Genomic DNA, 20,497 nt, shown 5'->3' with positions numbered 1-20,497 from the left:
TAATAATAATAATAATAATAATAATAATGTAGATGGGGTATGGGGAAGGCAAAAAAGAAGCAGAGTAACCTCTGTTTTTAGAACAATTCTAGGCAGATATTTAAATGCGCTCTTTCGGACAGTTATGCATTCTCTTTAAAGTCAAGAAATGATAAAATCAACAGGTATTCTTATCTGAATCTACAACACCCCAGGTGAATGCTGATATGATGCTTACATTGATAGAAGTCATAGACAGGAAGGGGAATTATAATTCTGGATTTATACAATTAACAGCTACAGAATGAGAATTACTAGTTTTTTACTAATCAATGACCACATATGAGGTGAGAACAAAGTTTCTCTCTGTGCAAAGTCTCCCTTGCACAGTGTGTTTAGATGTTTGGATATGTAATTTCAAGGACTCCAGTGACAATTTATTCTGGCAGCTGCGGAGCACTAGACAAAAGCAGAGGTGTGCAACTCAGTTGCTGAAACCCTTAATAATACATTCTTAGCAGCTTATCAGCTTTATATGAGACCATGTCAAATAACTTACATTTTTAGGATGAATTTCTAGCAATTTAATACAATTAGGAGAACAAATCCTCCCACAATATTCATGCTCAGATGACATGGCCTCAAAACACAAACTTAAACACATTGCCTTGATCTTAAAATCTTTCTATATTCCTAAATTCTTCTTTAGTATGTGCAGGGCAGCAGTGTAGGCCAACCAGATCTCCTCAGACTTTGTCAGCAGGTTGAAATTTCACAATGGTCTAAAACAATGTTTGTTGACCTTTTAACATTGGGAACGCCTTGAAATATCATCCAGGTCTTCAGAAAATGACTACTATACTTCCTTAGTCTCTAGCACACCACACAATAGCTTGGTGGTCAGTGGGAAGAATGCCTCTTATGTTGCTGGCCAGTGGGAAGGCTGCCATGCCTAAAGATAGCCAAAAAGATAATTTAATGTTAAACTTATAGGAGTCAACAAAAGGAAACCCTAACACCCTCTGGGGGAATCCTAGCTGAGAAACACTGATCTAAAATGTCTTTGTATATATGGCATTAACAGTATTCCTTACCGGAAATTAAATGAATCACCTCCTTCACAATATTCACATTTTGTGTTTTTTGCATCTTGAACACACAGATCATTTTTTTCAGTTGTGTTTACTCAAAGTATATAACAACCAAGTGAAAGATAAAATAGCAACAGTTCAGAAAATAATGAAAAACAGAATCACGACTATGGATAAAGGATCACTGCCCTCCTATAAATACTTGTTAACTAAATCAGGTATAATTAATCATCTTCTATATTGGTATAAGTTATGCAATTGGCTATCAATTGTATTCAATTGTGATCAATTGTAATAATTTTTATTAGTTTGGCATAAAAGTGAGTAATCCTGGAAGTTTCCGGTGCTTGCTGTTGAAACTAGAAGCAAACAATAAACAGTGGGTACCAGGGTACTGTCAAAGGGTCCCAGGTATAATGTTGTGGACAGGCTAGGCCACAGTAAAGTCTGTAGTTAAGTAATGGAAAATATTTGGTACTACTAGAACCCTCCCTGGGTCAACTTGTAAGCATTTACAGGAATTGTGTCAAAATTGTGGTAAAGAATGGTCATTTTTGTCATGTAACATAATATCACAAGTTTTTCAAATTTCTTGCATGTAAATAAAGGTTGGCCACATTAAGTTTCTATTGAGCTTTGCCAAAAATCATTTTGAAGATTCTGAGGCCAAGTGGAAAATCTGTTATGGTTGGTGAGACCAAAATTGATCTCTTTGGATGCAACATTAAAAACAGTACATCTGGCTGAAAGCCAATACAGTGTATTGTCCAAAGAACACCATACCTACAGTAAATTATTAAAGTTGTAGCATTCTGTTGTTGGGGTATTTATTTGCAGCAGGGACTGGGTTACTGGACAGGATAGAAGAAAACATGCATGGGGCAAAATACCATCAAATTCTTGCTGTGTTCTGCCAGACAGCTGGTAATGGGAAGTAGATTCACCTTCCAACATGGCAATGACCCAAAACTCTCAGCAGAACTGACCACAGAGTGGCTTAAGATGAAAATGGTAAATGTCCTTGCATGGCCAAGTCAGCCTATTGAATGCCGTATGACTATAGAATGGCTGTGGACCAGTGGTCACCATATGACTGAGCTTGAACAGTTTTGTAGAGCTTGTAGGTTTGCAGTTTGCACATTTTCCCAAGAGACTCAAGGCTGTAATTATGGCAACAGGTAGTTCCACAAAGTGCTGAACCAGGGATATGATCCTGTATCTTTTTTTAGCTATTATGTTTTATTTCTTTTTATTTTTCCGAACTGCTTCTATTATATCTTTCACTTGGATGTTAAAAGTTGCAGAGTTAATACAGCTGAAAGAAATATTTATTTTTTAGTACAAGACTTCATTTCAGGCTACAAAGCAACAAAATGTGAATATATTGAAGGGGATGTTTCATTTCTATACCCACTCTAGCATAATGTTGCTATATATAATTTAATATACAAATCCCAGTATAGTATCTGTATAAGAATACTGGCTGAGCCTTGGTTTGGTAGGTAAAGTGATAAACACATTTGTATTTCACATTCATATGGAGTTTTTTTGCTTACATTTACATTTTAAATATAACAGAGGAAATGAAAAATGCTCAGCAACTAAATTGCAAGTTAAAATGCAGAGAAAGGTAAACTGGAACTTTAACTGAAACAAATTTCATTTTTTAGATTCTTTTTAGAGTGATGCCAGCCTTGATTCCATTGCGAAAGATGAACACAGATCTCAGAGGCACACGGCAGGCTCACATATATTATACAAATGTAAAAATTCTTTGCACTTTCAGGCATTAAATGAACATATTGAAGTCGGAATCCCTCTAGAAACCATATTTCCCTGTAACAAACCAGCCAAATCACCACAGCTCTGCCTGACAGATCTTATAACATAAATCACTGCAAACTGTAAATAGAAACTAGCAGGCGTAAATCTCACTGGAGACCCAGCGGCAGAGCTGTGCGGCTTGTATAACAGGTGAGAAATTGAAAGAGAGACACGTTTCCCTCTCCGCCTGGTGAAAATAATCAGCGGAGAGACACTTGTGTTATCTCTTTGAGGGAAGCTGCTGCTTTACAGGACAGGTAGCAGGAATAAAGGAACTCTATTATGCAGAAAGAAAAATAAGTGCATCATTTTAAGCAAACACTCCCCACCTGGGTGGTGTCATTTTTACGGCTTTCCATAATTGTCTTGACTGTTTTTGATTGTTTCAATATCACAATATATTTGCTTCACAAATTTAAAATTCAATTTAGACATCTAATGTGAATCAGAATACTTTATTGTACCAAATTTACAAAGGTTTTATAGTGCAGATGGGATAAAAGAATTATCTTTTTTTTAAAATAGATCTGAGACCAATCATTATGGCCAGATTTAGTGTTGGGCCTGATTTATTAAAGCTCTCCAAGGCCGGAGAGGATACACTTTTATCAGTGAAGCTGGGAGAATGGATCTGGTTCAGGATTCAGAACATTTGCTAACAAAAAGCAAATGACTTAGAAGAAATTTGTGTAAAAAAGTGTATCCTAAACAGCCTTGGAGAGCTTTCATAAATCAGGCCCATTGTTATGGGGGGAGGTCTGTGTTACCACATCATGCATTTGTACCACACTTTGTCATTGCAACTTCTAAAAAAAAGTGCATGCACCTTTATTCAGTTTATATGTCGGGGTAAAATCTGCTTTACATTTATCAATACTCTAGGTGATTTATTCATATGTACACCTTGCAGAGAGGTGGTCTTGGTGCCAATGTGCATTTAAGGCAGAGCCAGATTAGGACCAAACTAAACCCTATTTGACAACCTTTCAATTCGCATTTATCTTTTTTCATATTATTAAACTAATAATGAAGAGATATATAGCTTTCATAATACTGCTCACTACTCTTTTATGGTATTTGACTGTAGAGCTCCCACCTGCCCTATTTCTGTGTTATACAGATTATGAGCGGTTCTTTCTTCCTTTATACCTTGATAGATGTTAAACGCTTACGCTTACCTTTTCTATCCTCTCTTATACCCAAAAGATTGCAAGTTATTCTTGTAATTATTATATTAAGGAATACATTTTTATGAATGAATATCTAGAATAAAACAGGTTTACTTTTTTCTGATTGTTTGCCTATTGTTTTAAAATCACATCTAAAAGGAAATTGATGTGTAGAGATTAAAAAAAAATAATATATACATATTGGACAAAGAGCAGCTTTCCAAACGATAAGTATGCTGGTGGCTATAAGTTAAAAGTTATTAAATTATTTTGTGTCTCATTCTTCCTTGCACATACGTGTTAATGTATGTAGCAATTATGTTGTAACTTTATGTATAGGCATATAGTAACTAATGTTTTTTACAAACAAACATGGATTTAATAAATATTTAGTTTTATGAAGATACTTTGTTCAAGAATATTGCTTGGACACCAGTAAAGTCCTTTTACCTATTTACTTCTATAATATCTGTAAGATGGGAGACACAAGGTCCCCAAACTTTTGGAGCTCGCAGACCACTAAATCTTCAGATTCTGGACTCTGGTCACTCAAAGGGGAAGAAACTTCCCCCCAGAGTGACATCATAATGCCAGACGAACACTGCCTTGAGCCTGCAATGCGTACGGGAGACATGGTCTGTGTGTCTGGACAGTGCACCCTCCCCAAGCGGGGTCCTTCTCCTGACCCCACTGGGGGTTGCACCGCTTGTCTCCGCGCTGTGGCGGCCTACCTGTCAGATGGTGGACCAGGGGTTAGGGACCCCTAAACTTAAGGAGCTTATGATTTATGATTATGGAGCTTTGTCAGTCTGCAAAAGAAAAAGCTGCAACAGATTCACAAAAGAAAAAACTAAACCCTGTTCATACTCAGCAGTCCCTGTTCTGTTGTGGACACTGCCACCTTTTTCTCTTGCTTGTTTCAAGCTTCAGCCATCATAATTGGCCAGGTTTGGATGATGTAATTCCCGCGCAAGTGCGTGGGAGTTCGTTCAGCCTTTGCATTCACAGGGGAAGCTTAGTATTCCAGCAACTAACGCAACAATTTTGACAAATGAGGAGTGATCATGGAGGTAATTATTTATATTGCAGAAGGGATGCTGCCTATCCAGTTCTATAATGAATCCTGTTTTGGTTGCAAATTTTTAAAGTGGAACATTAGTTGCGCATTTATTTTGCACGCATTGAGGAATGATGCCTACAAAATAGAATATACTGGTAGATTTTATACTGGATATACTGATAGATATGTAATAGATATACTGGTAAATTTATCTTACTGTTAGGTCTCCCAATAACATATTTGTTTCATTCCCCGTCACTTCATCTGACTATTGGATATAACTGTTCTTTAGGATATTAAGTAGCATATGATTCTTTATGACAGCATTTATGTTTGGTTGTTGGCCCAGAGTTGTCATACTGTAAAAGTATATAGAGGTAGGCCGCCCTATCTAAGTTCAGTCTCCCCTTACTCACAGTGGAAAGGAAATATGCTGCTGTGGAGTAGACCTGGTCACAGCACATGTTGGCTTAAGCTGAAAAATAGTTAAGCACTACCAAAACCCATTTGAATTTGTGTGGTTCTTGCTAAGCTCTGCAAAATGTAGGGACTGCACATGCACATCTCAAAGCATTCCACAGATGTTTTCATTGATAAAAGTACTCGTGTTTTAAAATATCTGCAGGTACTTTCAGGTGGAATTTGAACTACCAAGGCCATTGAGAGTCCAAATAAATCTCACAAGGCAAAGTGTGGGAAAATAAACGGTTCCTTCGAAAGGATTTGGAATTTTATCCGTCAGGTCATTTGATTCACCTAACCTTGCTAGATTGCGTTGCTTTGTCATCTAATGTTTCTCTCCTGCATTGAAGATATTCAGCCTGGTACTGACCCACCTTTATCCTGCATACTAGACAATAAGGAAGCATCACTTCACTGTGTTCACTATGCCATCTCCTTTTGCTAACTCATTGGCTATGTTCACACTTGCAGCGGGACCAGGCAGTTATGTGGAGCTTTCAGCAGATTGCACCTTAAAGAACCAATGTTTGCACCTCATGCAGCAGGCAATAGGTAACCACTCAATGCTGCCACCTCAGAAGGTAGTTTCAGTAACTACTATAGATTGCTTTAACAAAAGGCTGGATGCTTTTCTAGAAGCACAGAATATACCTGGGGATTAAAAACTTTAAAAAAAAGATAACAGAGACTGTTGATCCAGGGAACATCTGATTGTCTCATGGAATCAGAAAGGAATTTTTTTCCCCTGTTGGGGCAAATTGTACCAGAGTTTTTTTTGCCTTCCTCTGGATCAACTATGTCTATAGGGTTTTATATCTGGACTATGTTTTTTTTCCCTAGTGGTTGAACTTGATGGACTTAGTCTTTTTTCAATCTGATTTACTATGTAACTATGTTACATTGTAGGTTCATGAGAACATGTTCAGGTAACTAGATAAAGGCAAGTGGCATGCAGCTTCCTCAGGATGTACAACAGTTTGCATCAGTGCAGTCACTGGAGTTTATTTACTGAAATGTGTTTATTGTAAGTTGGGGTAAGGGTTAAAGTAAATCTGTGCCATCTAGTCATGTTCAATAAAGCCCATTTGTTTTTTATTTCCCTTGCATAGTGTTGGACAGGCAGAGTAAATGTGGCTGTGCCTGAGCTCAGCATTCAGTTTGTAACCATTCTCTACTCCTTTAGTAAATCAACACCTCTGGGTGCCTCTCAATGACCTCAAAAAGATACAATTGTGTTCTAAAATTTGTCCTATTGATTTTGGATAGAGTAGGGAAGATCTAAAACTTGTCACATTTGTGCCCAAATAAGACATTTTTCTTTACTCCCTGTTCTCAAGACACAATTGGACCTGATTTGTTAAAGCTCTCTAAGACTGGAGAAGGTAAATCATCATCATCATTATCATCGGGGAACCTTGGTGATCCATAAAACATGGCATGGATCTGGTCCAGGAGTGAAAATTTGTGCCAACTAATAGCAAATTATATTTAAGAAATCCATTTTAGGTATACTGGATCACCCAGATTCTTCCATGACAATATATCTTCCAACCTCGGAGAGCTTTGATAAATCAGGCCCAATAGGTGAAACAAAATATCTACAAATTGAAGGCAGATTGGACAGTTTTCACCAGAATATCCCTAAAGTGTCCCTAATGAAACAATTCCCCTCACCTCTTGTTTCTGTGTTGGCAACATTGGTCACAAGGACAAATAGACGGCAAAGTTCTGCAACACAGACAACAATATAAATTGACAGTGGTTCCAACTTTAAATGTTTAAAAAAAGAAGTTTTGTTTCTACTTACACTTTTTAAACCAGTTAAAAAATAATCTAAATTTGTATGCCAACTTTGCTGAAACAGTGACCAAAGGCATCACCTAGTATTTCTAAAAGGACCTAGTTAATAGATGCAAAAGAGACTTTTGTACCTGCAAGTGTTATTGTATACTCCACAGTGACCACATAGGTGAACGTGATTCACTCTCATGACTTTCTCCAGTCGATGTTCATTTTTTGTATACATTTGTAAATATAGCCTATGCTTGTTGTAGAAAGGCCTCCTAAACAAATAGCAGTCCGAATATGATGGTTCACATATGCCGGCCTACTACAAATGCTGCTTGTATGATGTCTGAAAAGTACAACATTTTTTTGTGTTACAGTTCTACCCCAGGGAAATATGAAAAAGACTTAATTGTTTATTGTTTTAACTTTCAGGAATATCAGCAGAAGTGATTGTGGTTTCATCTTTTGCTGAACTGAAGAGCAGAGCACGAGAAGCCAAAGGGAAGATAGTTGTTTACAACGAGCCATATGTCAGCTACGGAGAAACTGTACAATATAGATCAAGGGGAGCAGCCGAAGCTGCTAAAGTCGGTGCTGTAGCTTCTCTGATTAGATCTGTAGCATCACTTTCTATTAACAGGTAAGGCCTGTGCTCTGTCTTCTATACACACCAGAAAATGTTCTCGCCGTGAGCAAATCCATTCTCTTGTCAGCAGCTGGGTGATGGTATTTACGCTGACAGTAGATTTAGTTTTGTTTTATAGGAATTTTTGCTGAATAATTCAAATATGTCATAATAAAGGGAAATTACTTTTTCTACTTACTGAGAAACAGAAGCTTTAGCGATGCAGGCATTGTAATAGAGTTCATCAGGTAAAGAAGAACTCCAGGTAGAAGAACCCACCCAAGCCCGCCCTCCGGTATGCTCCCACTCCCGTATCCTCTGCCTCCTTATGCCCCGCCTCCCGTATGCTCACTTTGCCATATGGTCCCCCATCCCAGATTCCCCCCCCCCCCCCCTGTATGCTTCCCCTCTAATCTCTGAATTCTTCTCCACAATACATTTATGACAAGGCTAGTTCCCTCTTTGTCCTGTGTAGTGTCTGTGGTGGATAGTTCCCTGTTGTTTATACTGGCAACACTATAGGCCATTGAACTCGGGTTCCATGGATCCCTAGGGTTCTTCCAAGGGTTGCCATGGAATTCATTGAGCAATGAGCACTTTGTGCATCTCAGGTCAGTTTACTGACACCTATGATTTTTTGGGCTATCTGTAAGGTTTACATTCTTCCTACTGGTCTGCAATGTAGGAGGCAATCTTCTTTTTAACCACCGCACCATTGTACTGTGAGCTGTGGGTTTAGTAATTACAGCCAGAGTTCCTTAAGACCTGAACGTTCTTTCAGGGGGTTCTCAAATGTTAAAGGATTGAGAAAGCTGATTATCGAAAATTAAATTTAAGTGATGAGGTTCCGAGTGCCAATGCAGCACCCAATTGTGAGCGTAAAACCAAAATACTAGTGATAGGTTGTGCACTAGAGGTTATGTACATTGCATTTTCAAGTATGGCTTAAACATGCCTTGAAATGTGCATGTTTATTGTACCTGTAGTTAAATCTAAATAAGCCTCAAGTACGTCTAAATATTTTATTGGATTTCGATAGAGAATGAAGCCGTGAGCAGACTTTATTGATCTGCTAGTAATTCTCTTATGTGCATGCTTGCTGAAGAATTCAAAAGCATTCCTGGCACTATTTATCTATAAAAATATATTTTAATTAACCTTTTTTACACTGCTTAGTGTTTTCTGCTAAAAAAAATAATGACCAGTGCTAATATTAAGGCTTACTGTAATTAGACATGATATTCTACAGTGAGCAGCACCATAAGGTGTGTCACCTCCAAATATATGGCCAGGTGTCTTTCCTGTGTTAGAAAAGTGATAGCTGATATTAATCTACATATTAATCTACATATAATCTACAAGTGATAGCTGATATTAATATACACATGCTACATGTTAATGAAACACATCTTATTCATTTTTTACATAATTGAAATAACCTTCACTCATGCCGCATCCACACACCAAATACACTGATTGGATTAAACTGACCCACATTATTCATTGTGATATTCTGTCTAACGGAAACAAAATACCAGAAAAATGAAGAATATGGGGTAGAATAGCTGAACTGCAGTCTGCTTGACAAGACAGTAGGGGGTTGTAATTCTAAAACAAGGAATCTGACATTCCCTCGGGAAAGTTACTGCTATTGGAACACATGGACCTGGAAGATTTCCATGAGGGAATGTCGGATTCCCTGTTTTATAAAGCCCAGGGAGTAAAAAAATTATAATTTCTATAGCTGCTCAGGTCTGTGGATTCTTTAAACATTCATATCCAAACCTATAGTTCCTCCATGTGCAAAACAATATTCATTTTAGAAACTTTGTATTCTGAGCCATATTCTAGTCATTTAAATGTGAAGATTTTTTTTTGGCTAGATTTATTTGACTCAGTCATTATTCATTTTTAGTTCGCAATTAGGCTTTTATAATTGTGATTTAAGCCAACACTGCGCAGTTGACTTGAGATAAATCTTACACCAAAATGTGTACAAAAGATGTCATGTCCTTTTTATTAAGGGGGATGGAAAATGCAGAAATACAGCGCCTATAAAAAGTTTATACACTGGCATCAAACTTCACAAAACATTTCTTTATATTGTGTAGAATAAATGATGATTTACTTTGAAACAAATAAATATTATTGGCTCTTTTATTAAAATTAGTAAATCTTTTCCTCCAGTGGCAGCTATAAATCATTTTATCCTATAGGACCTTGATCTAAAAGAATGGGTGAGGACTTCCTAAATAATGTTGTTTATCAGTCTTTTGGTCCCTTGCAATATTGATGACTGCCAGTCATATTCTAGACAATATTTTCAGGTGACCTGCATGATTTGTGTCCATTTCTATTTAGGTGGGTTAAAGGAATAATAGAAAGTTTATTAACTTGTATTTATATAGCACCAACAAATTACTCAGCACTTCACAAAGTCCATATTCATGTCACTAGCTGTTCTTCAAAGGAGCTAAGAATCTAATGTTCTACCATAGTCATATGTCATTACCACAGTCTAAGGTCAATTTTGGGGGGAAGCCAATTAACTTAACTGCATGTTTTTGTAATGTTGGAGGAAACCAGAGTACCCAGAGGAAAACTATCCAAACACGGGGAGAACGTGCTAACTCCATGCTCCATGATAGTGTCCTGGCTAAGATATGAACTTGGGACCTAGCAATTCAAAAGCCAGCGTGCTTACCACTGGGCCATTGTGTCGACCAATCATGAGGTTGAATTAAATCTTTTCCGAAATCCAGCCTTTTCCTCCATCTCTAGCATAAACATATCTTTTCTTTGCTTTCTATTAGCAAAGCCTCCAAAGTCATTGTCCTGTTGAAAGGTTAACCTTTCTGGCAGAAAAAAATTGACAGTATTTTGACATCCATTTTCCCTTCTAGCCTGGCAAGTGTCCCTGTCCCTGTGTAGTGGTTTTTGGATGGTGAACTGTGTGGACTTCCTGCAGATGTACTATTTGTAGGGGCAGCCTGATCTTGGGAGGGTCCCAGTAGTATCAAACACTATCCACTTCTTAGTTACAAACTTTCTTGTACAGAAGAAAACCCTCTCTGCCTCTCGACAAGACTTTCCATGTTTACCAAAGAATGTTTGCCCTCTATTCACTTTTGATGTAAGATTCATTTCAATGTCAAAATAATATTTGGCAATTCACATTTTATTATCCGTCCAAGAATTGGGACTGTATCAGTGCAAGGCAAATATTTATAACCCTGGATCAGATCCATTCCAGGTTTGCTCAATTACTACTTAGGTTGTCCCATGTTATTCTATCTTCTCAAGTCTTGGAGAAGTTTCATAAATCAGGGCCAATATGTGAGATATATATGGGACGCTTTCATATGAATAAATGTAATTTCGAACAACTACACACCTAATGAAGTGAAATAAATAAGCACAAATACATAAGATGAACTACTTCTTCAAATGTAACTTATTCTTTATCCTGACTAGGGAAATAAAGCAAAATATACTGCATAGCTCGTAATATGGGTAAAACAATATTCTTGTACTAAGCTTATGGCTGGGTTTCCTGGAATTTAAAATAATTGTACAAAGGAATCTGAAGAAGGGTTTCTGTTGCATAGTAATTAAAGAGCTGATTAGGTCACAGAGGAAGTAATCCATTGTGATCATAACCAACAAAAATAACCTCATCTTGCAATAAAAAGGCACTAGAAAAACATGCCATATACTATAAAAATTCCAAAAACAAGTCTGTGCCACTTGTTCTCTGCAGAGAAGTAACTTGATACAAACAGATGTCCAGTTCAGTGCTTCAGAGAGACTTCATTTTTTTTTTAAATGCAAATTTTTGCATAGAAGTATCTATTTGATCAAAAGTCCTAAAAATGGTCCCTATGGACACCTAACATGTTGACTTGATATAAAAAATATAAGTTTTAAAATGCAAAATACTATATTTCTCCATATCAGTTTTGCTATTGCAGCATATATTTTGAGCCATCAAGTCAATTACTGTTGTTTTGTATGTTTTATCTCCAATGTTCAACCATTGACATAAGCAGAATATTTTGGACAATGTTCTCTGTTAGTTTGCCAGCCAATTTCTTTTATTTCAGGATAGATTTTGCTTGTGCAACAGATATTGTGTCAGAAGGTACTCTTTTCATCTCTAAAATACTAACAGTTTCCCACCAACAACATGTTGGCTTATTTAGTCTATGTGAAAGAATCTGACAAAACAATCTGCTTCCTTAAATTTAGACTTATGCAAGCCAGTTTAGTTTGATTTTTTTGAGTTTTCGTTTTAATAAACTAGGGTATACCATTACTGATAAAACCTTCAAAGAAACAGATGTATTTATGTGAAGATTTACCTTTATGAAAAGGACTATCAGTTTCAGTTTACTTTTAGGCTATGTTCACACTTGCAGTGAGGTTGCAGTGTGTTTACCGCTGCCTTATGAGAGATGCTTCATGGTGCAGTTCCATGGGGAATGAATAGGGGCATTGTGCTAGTACCGCTCACTACCGCCAGCAGTGTTGGAGCGACGGTCAAGTTGCCAGCTGTGGGGAGATGCACAGGATCGCTCAAATCCGAGGCAAGTCCGACCCTGCCCTTACAGTACATTGTTTACTTTTTTAGTACACAAAAATAGAGCCCAACTTGAAATTATTCTAAATAAATCTTGGCAACACCCCAAATTCATATCCACCCCTATTTAAAAAAAAGTTCCACACAGTATGTAAGGCTATGTACACACGTCAGATGGTTCTTGTCCGAATATGGCTTCAGGGCTGATATCAGACGAGAATCTGACATGTGTACAGCACTCATCCGACATCATTCATGGATCTCTCCCGGTGGATCCATGAACAGCAAACGAGTGCAATACAAGTGAAGGGGAGAGGGTGCAGCAAGGGTGCCACTCACTTGCTCTCCCCCCTCCTTTCTCTATAGAGCAGAACAGCACTGTATGTACATCACTCGTTCATGCTTCGTTGGAAACGATCTTTAACAAAAATCTAATATGTGTACACAGCCTAACTTTTACTCTTTTGTAACATTTGTTGCAAGAGTAACTTTTGCTGGATCACCCAGGTTCTCCTATGATAGTGTAACTTCTCCAGTCTTGGAGAGCTTTAATAATTCAGATCCATTGTAACAATGCTTATCCACTGGCAAAGAGTATCATTTATCAGAAAATGATAAAAACATTTAGTTAGTACTTTTCAAATAGGCTTTTCTCAGCTATGCTCTCTCTTTTTCCCTGGCTTCAGGGACTCTGAATTGACCTTTTAATTAGTTCTTAGCACTGATGTCACACATCTTGGGGGCTCTATATATCCATATAAACAGTCAGAGGAGTCCTAAGCATTCATAGGATGACCATTAAGGTGTACAGGACCATGTTCTTTCGTCTCCTATCCAATACACGCTAAAATGTTTAAGATAACTTAACAATCAGAAACCTGGTTTTCTCATTGTGATCAGAGGGGAAGTTGTAGCTGCTGGCATTTTGAGAGGGTGTGATACAAGAGGACACATAGAGAATTGTATGTTTGTATAAAAAGAAACTGCATGTGCAAACTTTTCCTATAGGTTTACCAACCATTCAAGGTGTACAATTTCTAAGTGTATTTATATGCCTATTTGAAACCAGACAGGTTCTAAACTTTGACTTTGTATCTACAACTAAAAAAATGATGGATTGGCTGAGTAATATTCTGACTCTCAAATGGAATAGATTATATCGAAGAAGTATATTCATGGATATATTCAGATTTGTGCATGATATTTTGACTTTTTCACTTAAAGTCCAGATTTTCCCAATTCTCTTTATTTCAAAAATATTAAACAGTTTGGGTTCAAAACTGCGTTGATTAGCATCTAGCAGACATATAATATATATGCTATCTAGCTGTGTGCCAATGAAAGATGCTATAAAATATTAAAATGAAATGAAAATAATACTTGTTTAGATAAGTAGCTTTACTACTCATTTGAGGGTAGACATGTGAGGTTTGTGAACTTCCTAAAAACTCCCTCTGCCAATAATTTATTTCAGGGTGTCCAGATCTGCATTTAGTGAAATTTCCCGTAATAAGTTTTTATAGGATTTTTAATAGTTCCCTGCTGAGTTTACCCCACACACATCTACACTTTTTTCTCAAACTTAGACACTCCTCAGTACTGATATCTTATACAAAAATAGTTTTGGGGAAAAAATGTCATTGGTGTAACCTACAATCAGCCCTAACTGAATGAAATCTATTTGTGTGAAATGTTCATTCTTATGTTCAGTAACTCATAATTAGAATTTACTTTTCTGGTGTCAAACCAGCACACAAAGAATTCTCTATGGTTGATATGGCTCATACAAAAGACACACATTAATGCAGCTTTTATGTTATTTACCACAATAATATTATTATTTTAAATATAAGAAGTATACCTGAATTTTACTGGTCATTTGTTACTCTGAAATATGCAAATAGTGTCTGTTTTACCAAGATCAAGAAAAGGTCCCTGGACAGGTAGGGAACTAATTGGAGACAGGCAGGCAGTGCACACATATTTGCAAATCACATGTAATATATACACACAATCCACAGCAGTGACTTGGGGATCAAAAAAGGAGCCCGAGAAATGTGTAGGTGATTTAGGACATCGTCACTCTCAGATATATTCATTTCCCAGCAAATGTTGAAGGCCATTGCACAGCATAAATGTCAGGGTCTCCACAGACAGGTAGCACGAGATCACCCATGGCACGGAGCCTAAGTGACACCAGGTCTTCACCAGGGCTCCCCCTTGGAAAGCGTCATCAGGTCACGACCCTCGGGGTCACCCTACCTGGGGAAAAAAGCTGGAGCAGCCTCAGTGTGGAGACAGTAGGTGGCAGACCAATGGCGTTAGATTCCAGGCACAGGTCAGGGCAGACAGCAAACAGGCATAGTCAGAGTCCAGGCATGGGTCAGGGCAGGCAGGAAACAGGCAAAGTCGGAGTCCAGGCAGGAAACAGGCAAAGTCGGAGTCCAGTCACGAGTCAGGGCAGGCAGCAAACAGACGTAGTCCTAGTTCAGGAACAGGTCAGATCATGAATAGCAAAGAAACACTATATAGAGTGGAAAGGTAGTTTGTGCAAAGTCACAGCACCAGCCGCCATTACTTCTGAGACTAAATAGCCTCTACCCCTTTAAGGAGGTCCTCCTCCCTGGGCTAGTGTGAGCAAGACTGCATGCTAACTCAGGCTGAGACAGAGGGAGAGTGCTGCACTTGGCAGCTCGATGAGGCAGAGGTGCACAGGACACCGCAGGACGGGTCAGTGGGGAGTGCCGCAGGAACCCACATGTATTGTAACAATAAGATGATCAATGGTGCAGGCAGCAGGTGAGGTTTTCTGTTTTCTTTTTTACAGTTACATACTTGCTTTACAATTTCTACTTATGTGACAGGGTTGAGGTCAAGTTTCTAAACTTCTGACAGTTTGGAAAAATATTATTTAACATTAAAGGCAAATCATTTCTAATGGCTGCCAACAGAAAAAGGATCCAGAGTCCCAGGATCATACTGTGCAGAAAGGCTTTCTTAGTATCTGCCTTTCCATGTTAATTTATACTTTGCCAGTTAGTTCTACTTACCTTAATCCTCCTGTTGTCCATCCTATGACTGTCCTTCCGACATGTTTGGTGTCAGCCATTTCATCTTTATTCTTCCTGAATGAACTGAATTCTTATGTGGGCTGGCAGTAAAATGAAATATGGGGTACTGACGTTTAGTTCTATCAGATGCCACTGACTGAAGTAGCTGGATAGGAGGTGGAGAAGCTACAGCAATCTTCAGTCTATCCTCATGTTGGCATTGCCTGGCATCGGGGCCACTGGGGAATTTAACAGAGGCTGCAAAATGCACATGTGATCTACCGCTTACCCAGTTATTTTTGACAGTTGCATCTGTCCACGTATTCTGAAATTAAGGGAACAATTGTCTTGTTTTTTTACCAATTAATTTAAAAAATAGATGGTTGACAACACCAATAAGGAAGCAAAGCCTGCATAAAGCAGGTAAAATGTAGGTAAGGAAGTCAACTGCCGGTCAGATGACCCTGCCATTAAATTCCAAATGATCTCAGAAGCATCTGAAACTGATGTCAAACTGATGCTATAGACACAAAGCCTGATTACATTGGCCATTATTGTAGTAAGTTCTTAATGATTCCTTATTTCATTTCTTGTTCAATTCTCCCATCACTTTTTTCTTCTGTAAGAATCTAGCACACCCCTTGAGATTTAAAAGGTCACGTAGAGTTTGCTGACTCCACTCACCTGTAGTAAGCATTATTGTACCTAGCACTTAGGCCAAATCACTTTCTGTCTGAAAGAGAAAAATACCTTTAATTATTAAATCATGTCTGGTGATGTTTCCCTGCAAACAGCACGCAGGGTACATTGTGAGCATCATTCAGCATCAGATTGTCATAGACAAAGAAAAGAGGTGTTGTAGTAATGACAGATTATTAAACCTAATTATAGCAAACATATTGCCATCCTTGTAGATTTACTGTAACTTATTCCTAAACACCCCAGGATTTCCTTCCTTGGCAGTCTATACTCTAGTTTATTTTCCTAAAGTGACAAATATTAGATGCAGAGTATCAGATGCAAAGTGACAGCTCGGCAGTCTATTTTGTCTCAGTTTTTTTATGCCATCCTACTGCTTGTCTTCAGAAAAAAGCGTGTGTCAACACCAGGCTCAGCAGAAAATATGTCTGAAGTGTTAATGGTACCGTCTTCAAGTAAACATTTCTGCTTCTGATGTGAAGAAATCAGAAGAGTTTCATCCCCTTTCTGTTTTGTACAAACCATGAAAAAATATTACCAGATGGCTCATTAAATTATACTGGAAGATCCTGAGATACAGGTTGAGGTTGCAGATCTTACAGATGATATTGGTAACAACCGTCTGGCACCTAAAGAACAGCAAATTACAGCAAATTATGTCAGTGATATAAATAGGCTGTACAGTAACAAGGAAAACATAAGTAAACATTAAAAAATTCAAACAACATGTAACTTCAAGAGACCTTGTCACCGAAGCATTTCAACAACAATCTTCCCATAAGACTATATACAGTATCTATTTATTATATTTTAGGCATGGTATTTACCTGGCTTGTCAGATCAGAGCTGTTTTTGCTTGATGTTCTTGGACCTGTTCATGCTGGACTTCTATGTAGACTATAAAATGCAATCATTTCTTTATAAGGTTAGCCACACCAATAAGCTTTAAGGCCGAATCCTTCACCTAAAGCAAACATTGTTTAAATAAAAAAGGCGTATTTAGTTTGGAAAAAAGACCTCCCTAAGACATTTCTAAGGATTAGCTTATCACAAACTCTAGTTTAGGTTTAAAACATGCAAAACAAATTCAGGGCAGCAATGTAGGAAGTTTTGCGGGCCTTCACAACCAACTTATTTCAGTTGACTTACAATCCTACCAACAGAACTGTCCTAGAATGCATTTTTACCTACAACTCACCCTGTTCTCCAGGGTTTGTTTTCAAAGTCCTACTTGAAAACAACTTTTACTGTCACCATGGCTGTGAAGGAATGTTGCTGTATGTTACAGACTGATGAAGTGGGCTTGTCAAGGTACAGAGACATTTCTACATAACATTTGCAGTTTGTTCCTTTCTTCCAATGGCTCCATTTATAGAGTATAGGACATTCACTGAAACATTACCTGGTGGTAAATCTTTCAGGTCCGTATTTCAATGCTAGTAACTGTTTTTCCACCAGGGAAAGTTTGAGAGAATGTCAGAATCCCTGATTTATAAATAGAGCCCCAAATCTCTGGGCTGGGTCTTTAAGGCATCCTGTTCAATATTCCGCAAGCAAAGTCTTTACAATGCGTACAATAAATTGATGATGCAGGACGGTGAAAACCTGTTGCTTTTTTAAAGTAAATTTGATCAGGCAACATAGTTTATTAACCCACACAATCAGTAAATAAAAATTCAGACATATATTGTATTATCGTAAATATTATACAATTAATTGTAATTTTGTGTCAAGACTACACCAAAGTTTTTTTTAGTAGTAATTTGCTATAATTAAAATGATATTCTTTATTGATGTGGAATTCCTGGAATCTAATGTGTCTCAATGGGTACAGTCATGTTATTTTTGTAACAAACAGTAAACATACCCTAAAGTGTATGTCAAAGCATAAATACAAAGATGAATGCATGCACTGCTATTCTTTTTGAACAGCCCTTTTCTTTACTTCCTGTAAAGTAGTAACACAAGTTTGATATATTGTTCTCCATATTTTGATTTGGAATAGAATGTGCAGTTTTCCCAATGTATTTGCAAGTACAAAAATAAAAGCTATTATAAGGATTTTGAACTTTATTCACTTTTTGAAACACACTGCTATATTTTTATTCTGAACACAGCTGTGTAAAGTTTTATGTTTGGCTTTGAATTTCAAACATACTAGAAGAATAACATTTAAAATATCTGCATCCTTGTAGAAGAAGTGCTGAATTAAATGATATATTTTAGAATCTACTGATTTAAATGTAATATCAGGATCAATGAATAGGCACTTCTGAACCTCTGCATGTATTAATCAGTAATGTGGAGTCTCTTAGTGCCATTTCCCAGCCCCTGCCACTTTATTTAGGTTCACTGGGGAGATTCTACACCTGGCAGTACCTGGAGAATTGCAAAAGACCCATCTCATTGTCAGCACAGCAAATTCACATTAGATCCTATTCACAGCAGGACCAAGACAGTTAGAGAGATATTCATTGGAAAGCTGTAACTCTGTTTTAAGACTTAGCATGATGTATGCTTATTTATATATTTTATCTCTTGAATGTTAGAAAATGAGGTGGAACATCAAAAGGCTGGGTTATTTGGGGTATTTTTGTTTTTTTTAAAAACACACACACGCACATGCGCGCGCACATATATATATATTACTGTATATATCTTGGAAGTAGCAGGCAGCAGTGATCTCTTTACACATGCCAGCTTGCCTTATATTACATCTTAAATATGTTTCTTTTATCTGCTAAGGCATTTTTGTTTTAAATTATACCTAATATGCTGTGCAGAGAACAGTAAGTATAATTCCCTCATGACTTGTGGTTAAATTAGATCATTTGACGACTTGGGGAAAACAGTATAATGAGCATCCCAGTGCTATCTCCCAGGTGCTTATACTAGCGTGGGCCAGTGGGTGGCATGAGACAAGCGAATACCCTAGAGGGCACCATAAAGCTCGTACTCCCTATATTTTATATATATTATAAATATATATATATATATATATATATATATATATATATACTCTTATCCTCTGGAATAACTTAGTGATACGAAGTGACAAAGAATAGTTACTAACTAATCATCATGAAAGTGATGCTGTTCAAGTACTTTTTTAAGCATGCAATCCTGTATTTTAAAATGATTTAGAAAGACGTTTATTGGTGCTGTACAAGACTGCAGAGATGAGTCGTGGATGGGAGATATGTTTCTCCAATATATGGAGCATGGGTTCTTTAAAACCACAGTGTATCCTGGGGAAAGACCCAAAAAATAGCGGAGAGCAACTAGGCAAGGGTTGCTGCTGGTAGCTTGTTGGATTCAGGGCTCTGGAATGGGAAGGAAGGTACTGGGTGAGCTTTAACATTCCACCCAGGTAATGTAATCTGCCTTTATATTTTGTTTTATTTTTGAAGGAAGCTATATTGTTTTTTTTAACAAATAAGGAGACTTGTACAGTTTACAAACTACTCTGTGTTCTTACTGCAAGGGCTAACCCCCCATCATATTACAGTGCCTGCTCTCACTAACATTGCTTTCTAATCCCATATATGTATGAGATAGCATGATATCCGTATTTTAAAAAGATGTTGTCCAAGAATCCCTAAATGGCAGAAGAGGTCCGATTTATATTACAACTATGTTGTCAAAGTTTAAATATATGTATAAAACCATACCAAAATGTCAGGAGTATAAACAGAACAAAAGCTGGTTGCAGGGATATATGCATAGCAAGGTAAAAAAGGACTAAACAAATACAGATGCAATTTTATTGGAAACACAGAGAAAAAGGAACTTTAATAAGCATAAAAAGACCACAGTGTGAGGCCAGGACAGCCCAGGCAAATTTTGAGAAAGAAATAAAAAATGGTGTGTTGGGGCAAAGAGTGGGTCTCACCGTCTCCCGCTGTTCCATCATCCACCTCCCAAAAAAACATTACTTTGAGAAAACAGGGAATACCATAGATAGATATAACGATAAACCCTGACCCAAAGGTGTTGAACCTGTTGACACAAAACATAATACAAGGCAATCATCACCCTAAAAGCACACTGGGAAGAAGGACAGAATATCAGATATCAGATGTTCAGGAGGAAGTAAGGTACCGGTGGAGCAATACTTTGTACAAGTTCTCCAGAGAGGAGATGTTAGTCAAGCTTCCGGAAACATTGGGCC

The 20,497-nt window shown here is 37.5% G+C and overlaps 1 protein-coding gene across 2 annotated transcripts in view; it reads left to right on the top strand.

Annotated features, from left to right (window-relative positions):
- Window positions 1-20,497, top strand: part of CPQ (carboxypeptidase Q) — a 247,584-nt gene that overhangs the window by 72,406 nt on the left and 154,681 nt on the right. For both annotated transcript variants that reach the window (XM_072410864.1, XM_072410865.1), the window contains exon 3: window positions 7,806-8,013. In XM_072410864.1, the coding sequence (XP_072266965.1) occupies window positions 7,806-8,013 (208 nt within the window). The remainder of the gene's footprint in view (window positions 1-7,805; window positions 8,014-20,497) is intronic.

This window comes from Pyxicephalus adspersus, chromosome 5 (genome assembly GCF_032062135.1).
Source record: "Pyxicephalus adspersus chromosome 5, UCB_Pads_2.0, whole genome shotgun sequence".
Taxonomy (NCBI): Eukaryota; Metazoa; Chordata; class Amphibia; order Anura; family Pyxicephalidae; genus Pyxicephalus; species Pyxicephalus adspersus.
This window is presented reverse-complemented; position numbering and strand designations above follow the sequence as displayed.